The 16,655-nt window shown below is 40.3% G+C and overlaps 2 protein-coding genes across 4 annotated transcripts; both read left to right on the top strand.

Annotated features, from left to right (window-relative positions):
* Window positions 1–911: 911 nt before the first annotated feature.
* On the top strand, window positions 912–10,773 carry LOC140921658 (death domain-containing ATP nucleosidase-like). 2 transcript variants are annotated; one of them, XM_073371665.1, is made up of 5 exons: window positions 912–1,065; window positions 6,822–7,571; window positions 8,224–8,409; window positions 9,190–9,305; window positions 10,174–10,773. In XM_073371665.1, the coding sequence occupies exons 2-4, from the start codon at window positions 6,824–6,826 to the stop codon at window positions 9,267–9,269; spliced, it is 1,014 nt and encodes a 337-aa protein (XP_073227766.1). In that variant the 5' UTR covers window positions 912–1,065; window positions 6,822–6,823; the 3' UTR covers window positions 9,270–9,305; window positions 10,174–10,773. The 2 variants fall into 2 exon arrangements, with proteins under 2 accessions (XP_073227766.1, XP_073227765.1); XM_073371664.1 differs by lacking the exon at window positions 912–1,065 and adding an exon at window positions 2,275–2,556.
* A 1,643-nt stretch (window positions 10,774–12,416) lies between these two features.
* LOC140954114 (5'-methylthioadenosine/S-adenosylhomocysteine nucleosidase-like) lies at window positions 12,417–16,207 on the top strand. 2 transcript variants are annotated; one of them, XM_073403521.1, is made up of 5 exons: window positions 12,418–12,613; window positions 13,758–14,518; window positions 15,240–15,419; window positions 15,696–15,739; window positions 16,036–16,207. In XM_073403521.1, the coding sequence occupies exons 2-4, from the start codon at window positions 13,792–13,794 to the stop codon at window positions 15,701–15,703; spliced, it is 915 nt and encodes a 304-aa protein (XP_073259622.1). In that variant the 5' UTR covers window positions 12,418–12,613; window positions 13,758–13,791; the 3' UTR covers window positions 15,704–15,739; window positions 16,036–16,207. The 2 variants fall into 2 exon arrangements, with proteins under 2 accessions (XP_073259621.1, XP_073259622.1); XM_073403520.1 differs by lacking the exon at window positions 15,696–15,739 and having other exon boundaries at window positions 12,417–12,613.
* Window positions 16,208–16,655: the final 448 nt, after the last annotated feature.

Genomic DNA, 16,655 nt, shown 5'->3' with positions numbered 1-16,655 from the left:
GTAAGGGTTTTGGGAAGCGGGCCACACACCCCTACCCAATTTTTCTGCGAGTACCCCCCCCCCCCCGGGTGCTTCGCGAACGTTACTAACCAAGGTTAAATTACTTCTGCGACGCAGGCTACTAGCATGCATGACAATAAGTTTCTCACGACTTACACCAGGAATCTGGTGGTATGACTTCCTAATTCCAGCGACTGTCTCCCAGTAACTGTCTTTGTCGGGATTTCCCATGATGCGCCAGAGACAGTGCAGAATCCTTCTGGCTTTCTCTCAGCCGGACATTTTTGGCGTTTTAAATAAAAATACTATTTAACTATTTCATTACTTTGTTTATTTGTTATCTTTATTCGAGTGCAGAACCCAATTCTTTACGGCCAAGTTTGTAGAAAAAACCAGACCCAAAGGCACTCAGAGAAATATCTCCTTTCTCCAGGCCCAAGCAAACTTTTTAGAACGAACCACAGTCTTATCAATGGCTTTTCGGAGTTATGTCTCATCAATGGCTCTTTTAGAAGTTACAACCAAAATATTTTTTATTAGAGATGTGTACTTGGGAAAAATTGGCGAACGAGCTGAAACACTAAGAAACATTCACCGACACATGCATTTTTTATTGTGTATACTCCGAGCTAAAAAGGACATTAAAAAATTTGGGGCCTTAAACTCAATCGGATCCACGAATCGTAGTCGAATTGTTTCACAAGTACGGAGCGCCATGCGGCCAATTTCGTGCTCGTTTTTTTTCCCCGACTCTTTTTTCTCCTTGAAGTTTTAACCCGCCTTTTCCTCAACCACTAATTTACCACATTTAAAGAAAGTTCCCGGGAAAAGTTATGGCGTTCTATATTATACCGACTACTGACTACCCCAAGGCGATCTCTTGCTTCACTGATTTTTCTTCCTGTTTTTCTGAGAATTGAAGCCCCGCCTAGACGCCATTATGTCATGTCAGTAATATTTGCAACAAACTAATAAGCTAGGTTGCAAATTCCGAGCTATTTACTAAGCAGGTATCTCAATTCCTACCGAAGCTTTCTGACAGACCGTGACCTGAAAACTTCAAAGGTATTGTAAAAAGATATAGAGAGTAACAACATTTTCATTGTTTAGGAGTTACTTGTTATAAGGGTGTGTGTAAATTTTCATAATTTTATTAAGCGCGTCTGCCGACGTTCTGCTTGGATTGCCTTTGACACTATTACCGCAGTTAGTCGAATCTTGACCTGTGTGCCATGAATCAAACTAAATATGAAACTTGTACTTAAAGATCCTTAAGACGGAATTACCAATCACTTTAGATATAAAAATGCATTTGCACTTAGAAATCAAGTGACGGTAATCTCTATTTTGCACTGCTTCACATATAACCGGTCTCTAACCGAACGAATTACGAGGAATCATTTCAACCAAAAGCTGCTAACACTCAGTCGTAATTAATTTAGAAGAAAACTGCTAGTAAGATAGAGATTGAAGAGGTTCAAACCATGCAGAGATTCCGACAAAGACGTCGACAATACGAGAGCTTGTTAGATTCAAATTATTATTCGGTATAAAACTGTTCTGAAGTGAGTGTAATTATTAGAGCCGAATGCCAGCTGGAATGCCTCAACACTGAACAGAGATCACGCGATCGCTTATTTCTTACAATCGGTCATTGACTATGATAGCTATTTAGCACTACTGGCAGCTCTCTCAAGTGCTTTTTTCTTATAAGTAGGAAGCAGAAAAGATCAGAAAAAGCGGTGACTCGGGTACATATTCGGTAATCCTCAGGCGTCCCAAACTCTGTGGGAGTTCGTTGGACTTTGAATTTATAAGAGCATGTATGAAAATAAGCAAAATACGTCCTAAATTCCATTTTTTGACAAAATAGAAATAAAAATGACTTACTGGCTTGTGTTTTTGTTTTGTTTTTTACTGTCTCTTCGCCTCTAGAGCCATTTGAAAGCCGTTTTATCGACGTTTAAGATTTTAAGTTGTACTAACAGTTAGTACAACTCAGGTGATCTTAATGTCGATAAAACGGTTTCCAAATGGCTCTAGAGACGAAGAGACAGTAAAAAAACGAAACAAAAACTCAAAGTAAGTCATTTTTATTTCTTTTTTTGTCAAAAATTGTTTGTTTGTTTGTTATTTTCTCGACTTTTTTCCTTCGTTGACTTTATCACTATGAAATTGAAACTAGCCTGCCTCCCCAATCCCCCCCCCTTATTTTCCCTTCCTCCCAATCTCCTACCCTTGGGGCTCTTTCAACGCCTGCCTGTGCACACAGGCCGATGAAACCCAACCACTCACTTACCACATTTAAAGAAAGTTCCCGGGGAAAGTTATGGCGTTCTATATTATACCGACTACTGACTACGCCAACAGAGAATAATCTATCGCTTCACTGATTGTTCTTCCTGTTTTTCTGAGAATTGAAGCCCCGCCTACACGCCGTAGGGTAATGTCAGTAATACTAGCAACAAAGTCATGAGGTTGCAAATTCCGAGCTTTTCACTAGGCAGGCATCTCAGTTTCTACCGAAGCCCAGACCGTGACCTGAAAACTTCAAAGGTATTGTAAAACGATATTAAGAGTAACAAATTTTTTATTGTTTAGGAGGTCCCTATCATAAGTGTGTGTGTAAATTTTCATAATTTTTAAGCGCATCTGCCGACGTTTCGCTCGAATTGCCTTCGACACTATTACCGCAGTTAGTCGAATCTTGACCTGTGTGCCATGAATCAAACTAAATACAAAAATTGTACTTAAAGATCCTTAAGGCTAACTTACCGATCACTTTAGATATAAAAATGCATTTGCACTTAGAAATCAAGCGACCGTAATCTCTAGTTTGCACTTCTTCGCATAACCGGTAACCGAACGAATTACAAGGAACCATTTCAACCAAGAGTTACTATATATATACACTCAGTCGTAAGTAATTTAGAAGAAAACTGTTAGTAAGATAGAGATTGAAGAGGTTCAAACCATGGAGAGATTCCGACGAAGACGTCGACAATACGAGAACTTTTTAGATTCAAATTATTATTCGGTATAAAACTGTTCTGAAGTGAGTGTAATTATTAGAGCCGGATATCTCAACACTGAACAGGGATCACGCGATCGCTTATTTCTGAAGATCGTTCGAATTCATTGACTATTATAGCCATTTAGCTCTACTGGCAGCTCTCACAAGTGCTTTTTTGTGTAAAGTAGGAAGCAGAAAAGATCAGAAAAAGCGGTGACTCGGGTACATATTCGGTAATCTGTGAATTCTTTCATCACTCTACCAACCTGGTAGAACGCTACGAAAGACGTCATGGCGCTTAGTGAATAAATGATTGGTGGGGTATTGGTACGGAAGACAAGCTTATCTTTTTACCCTAAAAAATTGTTTAAAGACGTATCTAGTTCGGTTATGTTAGCCTCAAACGGTAAGCCAAAATAAAAGTTTTATTCTGGCTTGTCATTAGAAACGTGACTGATGGGCCATATAAAGTTTCGACCCAAAGAGGTTATTGCTGATATCTTTGGAGTGATCATTGTAATTAGGAAGGTATTTATAAACAGGACTGTAACCAATGTAAGTTAAATATTCCTTTCTATACAAACTCATTTTATCTAGCTGTTTTTTTGTCAGTATTTGTATCATTTTACCATACGTTTTTGGCCACGTGGCTCAAGTAATGTTACCGGACAAGAGATATTAAGAGAGGATTTTATTTAGTTTATTGTTTTTTTTTTCTTTCTCGCGCTTAACGCAGGTTGGCCCTCTAATGGACGATTCAAGTTTGATGCCGTTCAAATTGATTTTTGCTAGTAGGTCTTATTCGAGGCACGGCAGCTTTTACCGGCATGTCCAATTGTTTTGGCTTGTCACTGGAAAAAATCTGCGCCTTCTTTCAAATTTGCGTGATTATTGAGTGTTAGTCCTCACAATTTCCTCGATTTTGTTGATGTTAGTCATTTGTGTGATACGTGACTTGGCCCCGGAACAAGAAACACCTGGGAAAAAAAGGGGGGGGGGGTAGATTTAATTTACACTAGAATAGATTTATCCGCATTCTTGACCTGATCCGAGACAAATTCTACGTGTCATGTCTGAATTCGAAATAGAAACGTTCCTGCCTCCTCTACGGGCTTTTCCAAGGCTCAGTGGGGAGAACTAAGCGAGAGAAGAAAGCGAGTAACAAAACGCGAGAAGCGCGAGAGGAGGATGATGAGAACGAGCACAGAGCGTGAGCGGGGAATCGTAATATCCCCTAAAAAGTGGTCGCGAACGACTGGGGAGAGGCAGGAAACGTTCAATCAGTTTCGGTCGCGTTCCCAGAGATGTTGAGTCCAACATCTAAGCTAGAACCCGGGAATATTTTGTAACCGAATGAATGTTCTCGGATTTATTAATGACATGTATAAGTGCCTGCGAGCTGTAATAAATCTGCAAACAGACGTGTATATGAATCCTGACCTAACCTAGTGTATTACTAAATGTAATCGAAGTCAAATAAATTTAAAAAAGAAACATTTTACAAATTAGTAAGGGTCTGGATGGGGTTTACTGACAACTGACAAATGGCCAAAATTTTAACTGACAACTGACAAATTGCCTTAAATTTAACCGACAACTGACGTTTGCCTTAGGTTTAAACTGTCAACTGACAAAGGACCTGATTGTTCTTTATTTTCTACAAAACCCATTTTTAAGGCCTTTTAATAATATTGTTCTACTCTTTTCGTCAGACAGTGTGATCAAATGTACGCTTATATGGACAATCTTTACAGCAGGACGCTTAAGTGTCAAATTTCCTTAATGATCTACCGTAAAACCCATCACGTGTCATGGATCATCCGTTGGAAATGGCCTATAATCTTAAATTTACGCTCTTCTGAGAACGGGCTAGCATACACGTTAGCTGCTAATGAAGGCGTTATAAAAGCAGTCGTAAATTTTTACCGAGATGATTCTGATACGGTCTTTCTTTGTCTTTCTCATGATTTACGTCCCAATATTCTAGAGGTATAAATTTTGATTGGCTTAATGATTGGAAATGCTGGACTCTGGCCAGCAAAACGTTTGTGTGGACAAGAGTAACATAGCGGGTCACTTGCAATGCTTTCAATAGCAAAACCGATAAAAATTAAGGTACTATTGCATCAGTTTTCGCTTTTAATGTTCAATTTACATCATATATTCCTTTTTACAGTGTTCTTACCAGACCACAGCATTGCAGCATTGCCGCAGTTTTTCGGGAAATGCCGCACTGTAATTAGCCCGAGGGATCGCAGACCCTCGATTTGGGCTAGAGGCCTTCTATTGGTCTTTTCATTTTTCGTAATGTCAAGTTTTCCGGGGTCCGGTTGAGATCCGGTATTCCTGGTTTTAGAACGAACATCCCGTTAATTTTTTTTTTTATTTCATTTTATTTTTTTTATCGAATTAAGGATAACCCATGAAAACAACCACGGCAACAAATGTTAATCCGGTGAATAAATTCCACGAATAGCCGTCCAGTCAAACTATTAGCGGGTATTTAAAACTAAAGAACAGACATGCTCCTGGATCATCCAAATGTCCAAACAAGGAAGTGCCCCTCCCTTGGGGATTGGTCCAGCGTACAAAGAAAAGCAAAACTTTGGAGACTTTATGGGTATTTCCGACGAAATCGAAGTCGCGGCAATGTCGCTATCGATAAAACGACGACGGTCGCCTTGCCATCCCGATCAAGTTTGACAACGTAAGTTGCGCAATAAAGGCAAAGAAATCTGCCCAAAAGTGTGCTGCACGTTCAGAGTTTTTGTAGCTTATTAAAGCTGTTTTTTTTTCTCGTTTCCATTATCAACGTTGTGATAGCTCGAGCTTGCTAGTAGTTACGTCGTTACTTCACTTTGCTATGGTAGCAAAATTTTTGGATGACAACAAACCGATAAAGTCACTTAAAAGTCTATTCGCACTATTTCAAACTTCACCGATCTTATTCAATTTCATTTGATTTGGCAAAATTTTCTTTGAGACCGTGTCTATCGTTATCTAAGTTTAAAACAAGAAAGCGACAACTTTTGCGTTTTGTTCACCTACTCCATAAAGCGGGCTCGTGAAATTAGGAAGTTTCCAGTGTCGTAAAGGTGCAGCGACAGCTAAGAAATGTACAAAAATGCGTGATGCACGTGCATAGTTGTTGTTTGTTAATATAAACATTTATTTTTTGCTATATTTTCGTTGGCTTAATAGTGCTACCATAGTAACGTGACGTCACACTTTTCCTCTCTATTTAGGTTTGTGGGAAACTGCCCACCTACCCCTCCCCTAAGTCAACATTAACATTTACTTCTCACTTAAGGCAAAATGTTGGGTTAGGGAAGGGGTAGGTGGGCAGTTTCCCGGAAACCTAAATTGATCCACTATTTAGTTAAAAAAAGAATCGACGATTTAACGGAAAACTGCGCGATGAAATTTTAGTTGACGTCGCAGGTCCCCATAGCGAGATTCACTTTCAGGATGCAAAGCTGATTTTTTAAAGGCACCTGAAAGGATCTTGCAAATAATGGCCCTGGTTAAAAGACGTTACAAGTCAAGAGAAAAGATGACAGGCAACATGATGCCATGATAACATTGTAAAATAAAACGGAAAAAGTGAACATTTAAATCAAGATTGACAAAAAACGATTCATTAATAAATTTGAAATAAAAATATAAAAATGTTTTTTTGTAAACGCTAGCTTTTGCTAAACTGAGAGCTTAAAAAATATAAGGTACACTTCTTCTAACACTATATATATTCACATTTTTTATATAATTATCATATTTATTACGGTAATAATTCCAATTATTTATTTAGAAATGTCAGAGTCAGAAAACCCCAGTGAATCACCTGTCGTCGCTGGCAGCCGCAGCACCAGCAACGACGACACCAACAGAGAGCTACCAGTGATTGATTACAAGAAGCTGCCCGCCGGAAAAGAGCTGAAGAAGAAGGATCTTCCTGCACCCAAAGACCGGCGGCCTTGGGACAAAGTTGAACTGCCAGTCGATATTTTGTTACTGACAGTGGTGGATTGCGAATTCTTGGCCTGTGTTCATTATTTGAAACCGCAATTCTATTTAAGTTATGACGAGAAAGTTGGGTCTGTGTGGTTTGGGGAAATTGGCACCTTGAAAATTGCCCTATGTCAAAGTCCGACAAAGGGCTCTGCTCAAGCTCTCATTCTTGTGAAAGATGCCGTTGAAGTCTTACGACCCAAAGCTGTATTTTGGGTAGGATTTTGCGCAGGTTTAAAGGAAGACAAAGTCAAATCCGGAGACGTGGTAATTTCATCGAAGTTGAGGACGTATGCCCGTGAAAAAGTGACAGAAAAGATTACTATAGATCGGAATATTGCTGTCCCGTTGTATAAAAATCTTTTAGACCTCGTTACAACCGCGGATTATGGCTGGAATCCACCGTTGAAGGACGAGGAGGAGCTCGAGGTGAAAGTAGTCAAAGACGGTGTAATTTTGAGCGGTCCAAAGGTGGTTGATAATAAAAGACTACGTGCACAGCTTGTCGAGCAATGCCCTGAAGCCACTGCTCTAGAAATGGAGGGCGAGGGTAAGATTTAAGCAGCTGAGTCAGTGAAAAAAAAGAGCGGGGAAGATAAGAGTGTGAAGGATGGGAAGGCGAGACTCTCGTACATAAACCTGTGCCAGATCCAGGGGAGGGGCCCCAGGGGCCCACCCACCCCCCTATTTTCAGACCAAAGGCCCGAAGGGCCAAAACAAAATTTTCACCCTTTGTGGAAAACATACGAGCAGATTAAAAAAGGGGTCCCGGTATTGTTGCCGATTTACATTCCGACCAACTCTGGGCCATCCATTGCTAAAGTTAAACAATTATAGTTTTTTAAAACCACAAGGGAAGGGCGAGAATGAAGATAACAATTAAATCAAAATCAACCGGTTGGGAATTTCATTTTATCTTTTCAAGTTATTTCTCTCGTTTTTCATTTATATATATATTTACTTTCTCCCTACGCCAAAGTTGGTAGGCGCTTCAAAGTTATACGGTTTCTCGTGTTCTGAGAGGTTAAAATATCTAGTTCAGTTTTACTCTTTTTTATTATTAGCCTAGTTTTTATGTCAGGAAAATCCCAGACGATCGGGGATTTTACTGTTTACCGACCGTCCCAGCTTTTGGCGACTAATGAAAATACGTCTGCGTGGCCCGTGTAGTTGATTGCTGTAGGTATCGTTGTTCTTTTCAGGTCTCTTCGAAGCGGCACGCGACCTGAAAATAGAATGGGTCCTTATTAAAGGCGTTTCTGACTACGCAGATGGCACGAAAGCTAGCTCCGATCCCTGGAGATCATTTGCGAGTTTTATGGCAGCTTCTGTAACTGCTCACATCCTCAGTGATCCCATTGCGTTCAAGAGCTGGCCTCATCATGGCGGTAAGTACAAACAATGAGCCCCGGGGAGTACTGAACAAATGTTTATATGGGGAGGCCCCGCCCCGAGGTCCAACCCCTCATCCTTTTATATACCCTTTTTCTCGAAAAAGGTACCCCTTTCGTATACTTTCTTTTGACAAATGGTGCCCCTTTCACATACCTTGTTTAGAACTTTGCATCCCTTTTAACTGCTGTAAATGCACTGTCTGTGAAATAGGAATCAATCACAAAAAAAGAACGTACTTTTCGACTTTATAAAGAAATAAAATTCACCTAGCTGTTTGCCCTTTTGGGCCCTTTTACAGACCAAAATGACAGATTTCCCTACCCTTTGATATACTTCAACAAGTAAAATTCCTACCCTTTCATATATCTGAAGCCTGAAAAAGGTACTCCTTTCAAGCGAAGCCTTCCCGTATAGGCCATCATATGGATTACATCCCCCCTCCCCCCCCCCCCCACCCCTAGAGTGTGGTTCCAGTTGAGGTCACAATTCTTTTCGCAGTCAGAGTTAAGCGAAAACGTAAACAATACCTTCTGTTCAAACTATTCCACCTCGAGTTGCCAAGAGGAAGTCAGTCAGAGGAAGTCTTCAAATTTAATTTTGTTTCAAAGGGTGGGATGTGAGTTTCGTCTTGCTTTTCTCAAAAAGAAAAAAAGAGAAAAGGCTATAAAAAAAATACTGGTAATATCTTAAGAAATTATTATTATTATTATTATTATTATTATTATTTATTTTCAGGTTATTATTAGTTTAAAAGTTTGTTGCTTTTTTGGCAGGCGCATCATCAGCAGAAGAGGCAAAAAGAAAGGCAGCAGAGGCCAGTGATCAGTCTGACAAGCGACTCAAGGAGACTTAACTTTGGACGACTGAGCTGTGATTCCTTGTGAACGCAGTAAGTAATGTCTTGTCTTCTGCTCGGGACTCTATCTTACGCTGAACAGTGCGGAGGGATCTGAGTATGAGTCTAGGCTCTGTCACAAGACAGTTTTGATACTGTTGATAGCTTCCGCAAGATATTGAACATGAATATTTTAGCCCGAAGTGGAAGATAATGTATTAAAAATTGACAAGCAGCAGTTAATTGGGAGAGACAAGAGAAATGAAGCAAGTCTGCAGAAATGTCTCCGCATTTCACCATCTCGAGGTCTAGCCCAAAATCATATGACATGTGCAGTGTGTACCTGGCGCTTCGTGAGATCCGAGTGAAGGTCCCATTACATGATACGCCGTCCCACAGCCCGCACTCACCAAAGTCCCAGCAAAGACGGAACCACCGCGGAGGTCATTCTCGTGCCCTTGGCCAAGACCACTATGGCCAGTGCCGCGTGACGAGAATTTGCCAAGATGATAATACTTTACGCAGGCGTATTGAGAGACATTGGCAGCATTTTTGTTCACTTCGAGTTTACTGATAACGCTGGTTTACTTATTAATAAGTGGTATTTAATTTAGTAATATTATTATTTAATCAAATCATTTCTCCGTTTCTCTTTGCGGCTCAGTTACCCCGGCTAATTCTTCATACCCAGCTAGCGTTGACCAAATTTGGAAAACGTTTGCGATAAACAGTGAAATGACATGGATAGTACAGGATATCAACAGAAAGAGGGACGGCGTTCGTATGATCTGGAGAAATATGCAGATCTTGGCCCTCGGCTGAGGCGGATAACATCTTCCTGGATCTACATAATTTTTCAAATCATACTCAGCCACGGCAATAATTACTAATTATTAACATTTTTTTTCATATTCATCTACAGCATTTGCTTCTGTCAAGCCTTGTATACATCAAAGAGATTTCCCAGAAAACTTGTCAACCAGGAAGCAGTTATTTCTTAGTTCATAATGATAACATGTATTTTAGTCGTTAGCACGATTAATAAAATAAGCCTTGATTAAAGAAAAAAGAAGTAAAACTACCGCGAACGAGCATAGTGGCTGAAGAACCTAACAAAGATAGACGGACTTGAACATCAATGTGCTCCGTAAAGTCTTCCTTTTTCTCTTATTAATCGAATGTCTTTCATTTAATCATTTTCCTCGTTTTCGTTTCTGTCTTTCATCCTTCTCTGCCACCTGTTCTATATAATGCCTGAACCAATTGCAAACTTAAAGAAAGAAAATAATCAACTTAATACCCAAGTTTTATGCATTATTTTAGTCTCTCTTCTTAATCGTTTTTTACTTAAAATGCTTGGTTTTATGTTATTTTTTTTATATTTGTCAGTATCGTAGTCTGCGTATTGTCCTCGTTGTTCTTTAGTCCACCTTCTTTGTTCTTCGGTAGGCTATTTGCAGAAGCGAAAATTATGTAATAGTCATTTATAGCTGAGTTTCAATAAAATTTGTTGTCAGTGATACGTTGTTTCGTTGTTGAAAGGCGAAAGCGAGGGGGAGGGTGAGAACAAAGAGTGAGGGAGGGGAGAGACGCTATTTCTCTCGAATCTCACGTGGGCCCGGACGTTTTGCGCCTGGCAAATCCCGGATTTTGAGAAAAATAACTGGTTGAGCAGTCTATCAATTGTATTACTGCTGACGTCATCGTCACTAGTTTTTGTCCTTTTTTTAATTGATTTGATTGTTTAAATAAATTCTTGAGGCCAACTCTTGAACTGATAAAAAGTGTGTTGAAATGCCCTGTTTTCTCTTTCCATTTTGTTGATAAAGCGCCTCCGAAAAAAAGCAACAGCTCTAAAGGTATAGCCTCTGCCAAAGACGAAACTAACCTTCTGGTTACGTTTATATTAACTTGGATAAGATTACGTCTGAGACGCAGGCTACTACGTCGTTAATCTAGTACGAGTTTTAGCGGGAATGTCGTGGTGGCGGAAACAAGTTATCAAATGTTAGAATTTTATCATTTTGCCAACGTTTCTGGTAAAAAAAACCAGTCCAATGAAGCTTGTCGGGGGTGTCTATATATTTTTTGAGAATACGCGAGAAAACCTAAAGTCAAATCTCGTACTCGTAGTCGTTCTCGTCCTCGAATCTAAACGTCTCTGACGTCTTCCTTACCTTTAACCAACTCTGCAATTCAATTTTCTTTCCTCCAATACCACCACCACCACCAACGCATTTTTAATCATCTTCCCTCCAAACAACACCAAGACCGCATTGCCCCCCCCCCCCCCTCCCCGTCGTTTTCCCGGTGTACAAGTTAACTCGCTCCCCACTTACCGTCGCGCTCTACTATCTGAACGCCTGGAAAAGGCTACATTTCTATTGTCGTTTCTCCTCCACCACCACCACATTTTTTTTTCGTTTGTCCCAGATTATCACTTATGAGCTTCACTTTCTTCTGAACACTTTTATATGACAGAAGCTTCAGCTGGTGCACCAAAACTGAATGACTGCAAGTGTTTTATTTCAACAAATGCTAGTACTTACAAATGAGAATAGAAGGCGCCACAGTTAGCTTAATTTTACTGCTCAGTAGTCAAATGCCAGAATGGTGAGGTTTTTTTCAAGATCGTACATTCGGATATTTTTGAATACGGAGTTTTCTTTTTCTCCGTTTTAGCCTTCCGTCCACACATAAACGGCGTTTTCGGGCACCAAAAACGCAGGTTTTCAAAAAATACTAGAATTACGCAGCTCAGCAATGGATGCTTTCGTATTTTCATAGTTTTAGCGTTCTCATCTGGACGACTGAAAACGAGCCAAAGCGCTATGAAAACGGGGGAATTGGATCTCCGGATAAGTGAGGACAGGGCATTAGCCTTAAAATCATTAAATTTTTTTTTTTTACGCTAACTGTTTGGAACGAGTAATATTTAGCTAACAACAGGAAAATATCGAGTTTTTTGATAATTCACACATCTACAGATAACATAAAGGTGCTTTCACTGGACTGGCATTAAAATTTTGACTCTCGACTTCCGTCGTAAGTAGTCGATTTAAATCGTATTCTAGTGACGTCAATATATGGCGTGATGGTCATTAATATCTCTTACAATATTTCTCAGAATGAACCCTTAACCTCATTCTATCATGTAATAAGTCACTGTTAGCATAGTTGTTGACATATCTCGCACCGCACCAACTCCACATTGCGGAGACAATCGATGAAGGTACTGTATGCATGTGTATAGGTGTATCATAGATGAGGTAAATGGGGTCGCAGTCTGTGTAATATCGATATGAATATCAAGAACTGAATAGTGAAGTTTATCGGCCGTGATAACAGTTAACCGGCTCAAGGTGAGTGTTCAGTGTTTAATCACGTTCCTGTTTTGAATCAGTTTAACAAAAACTCAGAATCCTTGCGGCTGTAACTGCTAGTATTCGATGGCGTCTCTTGATTTCGTCGTTTAGGGATCGAACATGGTAAAACAGTTTTCTTTCTGATGTCGTGTTTATTATATACTGGAAGACAAACCGTGGCCTTGGGTCAATGATTACGCTAACAACTGACGCTCTAGCATCAATAACGAAGACCTGAATAAATTCATTAAATCAACTGTAGTAAAGCAAATTAGACACCGCTGTATGATTCAAACCAACCCCTGTATCACCAATAATCTTTGCGGACAAAAAAGCTTACATTGCACTTTTATACGGTATAATAGGAACAGGAAGGCTATAATACATAACAACATTCATGGAGTTTTTTCGCTCACTACTCATTTCTACCAATCAGACTTATTTGACGTTCGATGCAAAATTTTTTAAAAACCATGGACGCAGCGTTTTTAAAGCATCCGTGAATTTACAAATATATGCGAATACGTGACATATATTCAGTGGAAAATGTTTACTTTAATTTACGCTTGTGTAAGCATAATCTTATGCAAAAGACAACTTTATTACAACAGTCTCCAACCTACATTACCATATGTTGTCAATGTTGCCAACGATCGATAACACACCTGGCCAGCAAAACCCTGGTTCTAAAGGTCCGTTATCGAAAATACCTAGCCGGGAAGGATGAAATAAACCGTTCTCACGGCTTAGGAAAGGGTGTAAAGTAATTTACATACCACAGATAACAGAAAACACATCTGGCCGGCACCAGAAATAATCCGGCAAAGATTGTTATTGAGGTATTTCCGCATTGAAATCACTGCCGGACGGAAAGTGACAACATCGATCAAGAAATCTATAGACCCACCTCCATATAGGAGCCTTGAGGAGGTAAAAGTGGAAGTTGGAATCAAAATTGATGCAAAAATACAATGGAATCTGAAAAAGAAGAAGGGAGAAGTAAGATGTGTATCATCCCCACCCCCACCCCAACCCCCACCCCCCTCTCACGCTTGGGATCCTTCTTGTTTACAATTTTGAATCTGTGAGTCCAGCAATAAAAATGGAATAAAAAATTTGTTTCTGTCTTTATATTCCAAAGGCGAACAATAGCTAGGTGCAGCAGATGAAAGATTATGAAAAGAGGACGACTGCCTAGTGATACCCAAAAGTGTGGCCCACCCGAGATCGATTATACTAAACTACCTGCCCGGTGTCTGCTGAAGACAAGGGATCTGCCAGGCCCAACAGAAGCGAAGCTTTGGAATGAAGTACTACTGACTGTACTTCCAGTTGATGTTTTGCTACTGACGGTGGAGGATTGGGAATTCTTGAGTTGCGTTTCTCATCTAAATCCGGGATACTTTCGGAGTAGTCATGGCAACCTTGGAACGGTATACTTTGGGCAGATGGGTACTGGCCCAACCTTCTTGAACATCGCTGTGATGAAATGTCATTCAGGCCCTCTGACTCCGGGAGGTGCCTTAATAACTGTGAAAAATGGTGTTGAAGTGTTAAGACCCAAAGCAGTATTTTGTGTGGGATTCTGCGGTGGATTAGGGCAAGAAGTCAGCTTAGGAGATATCGCAATTTCAGCAAAGCTAAGAACATACGATTCTGTGAAAGTAACGGACAGTGGAATTCAAGAGCGTGGCATTGCTGTTCCGTTGGAGGCGAATCTTTTGAAACTCATTAAACATGCTAATGATGGCTGGAAGGCGCCGCTAAAAGATTCCTCGGTGGTGAAAGTGTGGAAAGATGGCGTGTATTTGAGCGGACCCGAGAAGGTGGAAAGTGAAAAAAGACGCGAGGAACTCGTGAAACGATTCCCGGATGCGATTGCTATAGAAATGGAAGGACAAGGTGAGAGTCTGGCAAACTTTTAGCAGTGGGACTGTTCAGTTTTCCGACAAAACTCTCCTTCGGGAGAAGGGAAGAGTCCCCTTAGTGCCCCTCTCACCTGCCCTCCGAATTATGTGTGGATTCCTGATCCACCCGGTTCATTACTCCTGATAATGTTCCAAGGCAAAAAACAGACCGAGTATTTGGCCTTCCTTTGGGGTCAGGGGAGAGGGGATTTTAAAGTACGGGGAGGGGAGGGAAAATAGAGGGTGAAAAAGCCAATCAACCTTCTTTACTGTCTCTTTACTTCCCATGCCCCTCCCCCATAAACGCCTGATACCCAAACTAGGGCAAAATAGGCAATTTTGAGGCCTGAAATAGGGACCCACTGCTCTCTTGGCAAACAGTTCTTCAACTTTGATCTGGAATGACATTTCCTGCTCTACAGAATATGCAAAGAGACAAAGAGGTGGTTTTTTGATTGCCTCAAACCAATATTCAAATTTAGGCTAAAGCTAGTGCGACATACCCGCAAGTCTACAACAAACTTAGACCAAAAAAGCTAGAAGAAGAAACTTTTAAGCTGAGAAAAATAACAGCTGTTACCCGGGTACTTATGAACTGGGTTTAGTTTTTTTTTTTTTACGGGAAAATGCGGGCAATCAAAATCATAACTGGAAAACGATCTGCTGCATCGGCCTGTTTACGTATTAACCGGTCTTATCTAATATGTCTATTGCAGGCCTGTTCTTAGCCGCACACGACTTGAAGGTCGAATGGATTGTTATCAAAGGAGTCTCTAACTTTGCTGATGGCAGGGAATCTGAGTCTTGGAGAGAATTTGCGAGCGTAATGGCAGCTTCATTGACTGCACACATTCTAAGCAATCCAATTGTTTTTGAAAACTGGCCTCATTATAAAGGTGAGTATGCAGTAGCCTAGTCCCCAGTCCAGTTCGCGCTATCCGAGTGAGCGGAGAGGGCTTGGAGAAAAGAAGGAGAAGAAAGAAGTAAAAAAAATCAGCAAAGGGGGAAAACGGGGGCAATTTTGGTTAAAGCTCTCGGCAAAACAAGGCCTTAGAAACACTCGTGACAGGTGCCTAAGTTCTATGAACTTGCCAAGGGAACAAAGCGGGCAAGACAATTACACTTTCAATATTCCAATTCCACTAATACAACGGGTCAAATCTTGATTTCAGGTGACTGAAGGTCGGCTTGTGGAGATCATGACTTAAAAAATGAGGTAAAACGATTTTATCTCAGTTCACTCAATTCACAGGCTAAGAAAAAAGCATTTTTTAAAGCAAAGTTAGATTTGTTATTTCATCTGTACTAATTATTTCTTCAGTTAGTATATTTTGGGGGCGATTTGTTTACTCTAAGCGACGTTCTGACAGCGGCAGGTAGCCTGCACCCTGCCAAAGGCGGAATAGTTATCATTTTGGGTTTACCTAATGATATTGTTGGCGCATAGATTTGTCAATGGGCAGGTTAGAAATATTTCTTGTATTAACCTTTTCTTTTTTCATTTATCTACAGCGTGTGGAAAGTGCCTGTGGTGAATCAGACTTTTTGGCAAAAGTAGGAGCTGGTGTACCCGCCACTGTCAAGTGAAATTGGTGTTAATCCGTTGCAAATATATATCTTTGTTTCAATTATTTCACAAGTTAAATTCTGATTGAAAGTAAAGTTTTAGTTTAGAAAATGACAATCGTCTACTCATATTTGCGTTTGCATGCTCTTACACGCCCCTCCATGTTAAATTCCTCGACTGCACATTGATGGAATTAATGAAGCTGTAGCAAACTGAGGGAATTGCTAGGTAAGCATGTCGTCATCAAAATAAAAAGCCAACAGTCATCCAATTTTGTGCAAAATAATAGTTCTTGTCTTTTTGTTCGAAAAAGAAGGTCTGTTGAAATGGCGGTGCTACCTCTTTTAGTCTAATCAGAGATAAAAAACAAGATATATCACACAGATCCTTTATTTAACAAAACTTAACTTTGTTTCTCTCTTCAGGCGACATGACTCAGGATTTCGGGCGACTTAAGTCTGGTTTCGGGCGAGACGACTTTCGGGCGACTGGACCGGTTACCGTTAAACCCATCCCAAGGGCAGTTTCAAGACAATGCGGGTTCGGAACGGCTTGGAAACTAAAA

This window comes from Porites lutea, chromosome 12 (assembly GCF_958299795.1).
Source record: "Porites lutea chromosome 12, jaPorLute2.1, whole genome shotgun sequence".
NCBI classification, from domain to species: domain Eukaryota; kingdom Metazoa; phylum Cnidaria; class Anthozoa; order Scleractinia; family Poritidae; genus Porites; species Porites lutea.
The sequence above is the reverse complement of the archived record's forward strand: the minus strand, read 5'-3'. Positions and strand labels throughout refer to the sequence as shown.

What these genes read in the sequence shown, in the direction of transcription:
- LOC140921658 (XM_073371665.1), top strand. Translation starts at nt 6,824, where the DNA reads ATGTCAGAGTCAGAAAACCCCAGTGAATCACCTGTCGTCGCTGGCAGC. An exon ending in TCTAGAAATGGAGGGCGAGG is followed by an intron (nt 7,572 to 8,223) that starts GTAAGATTTAAG and finishes TGTTCTTTTCAG; the next exon opens with GTCTCTTCGAAGCGGCACGC. An exon ending in GAGCTGGCCTCATCATGGCG is followed by an intron (nt 8,410 to 9,189) that starts GTAAGTACAAAC and finishes CTTTTTTGGCAG; the next exon opens with GCGCATCATCAGCAGAAGAG.
- LOC140954114 (XM_073403520.1), top strand. Translation starts at nt 13,792, where the DNA reads ATGAAAAGAGGACGACTGCCTAGTGATACCCAAAAGTGTGGCCCACCC. An exon ending in TATAGAAATGGAAGGACAAG is followed by an intron (nt 14,519 to 15,239) that starts GTGAGAGTCTGG and finishes TGTCTATTGCAG; the next exon opens with GCCTGTTCTTAGCCGCACAC. An exon ending in AAACTGGCCTCATTATAAAG is followed by an intron (nt 15,420 to 16,035) that starts GTGAGTATGCAG and finishes ATTTATCTACAG; the next exon opens with CGTGTGGAAAGTGCCTGTGG.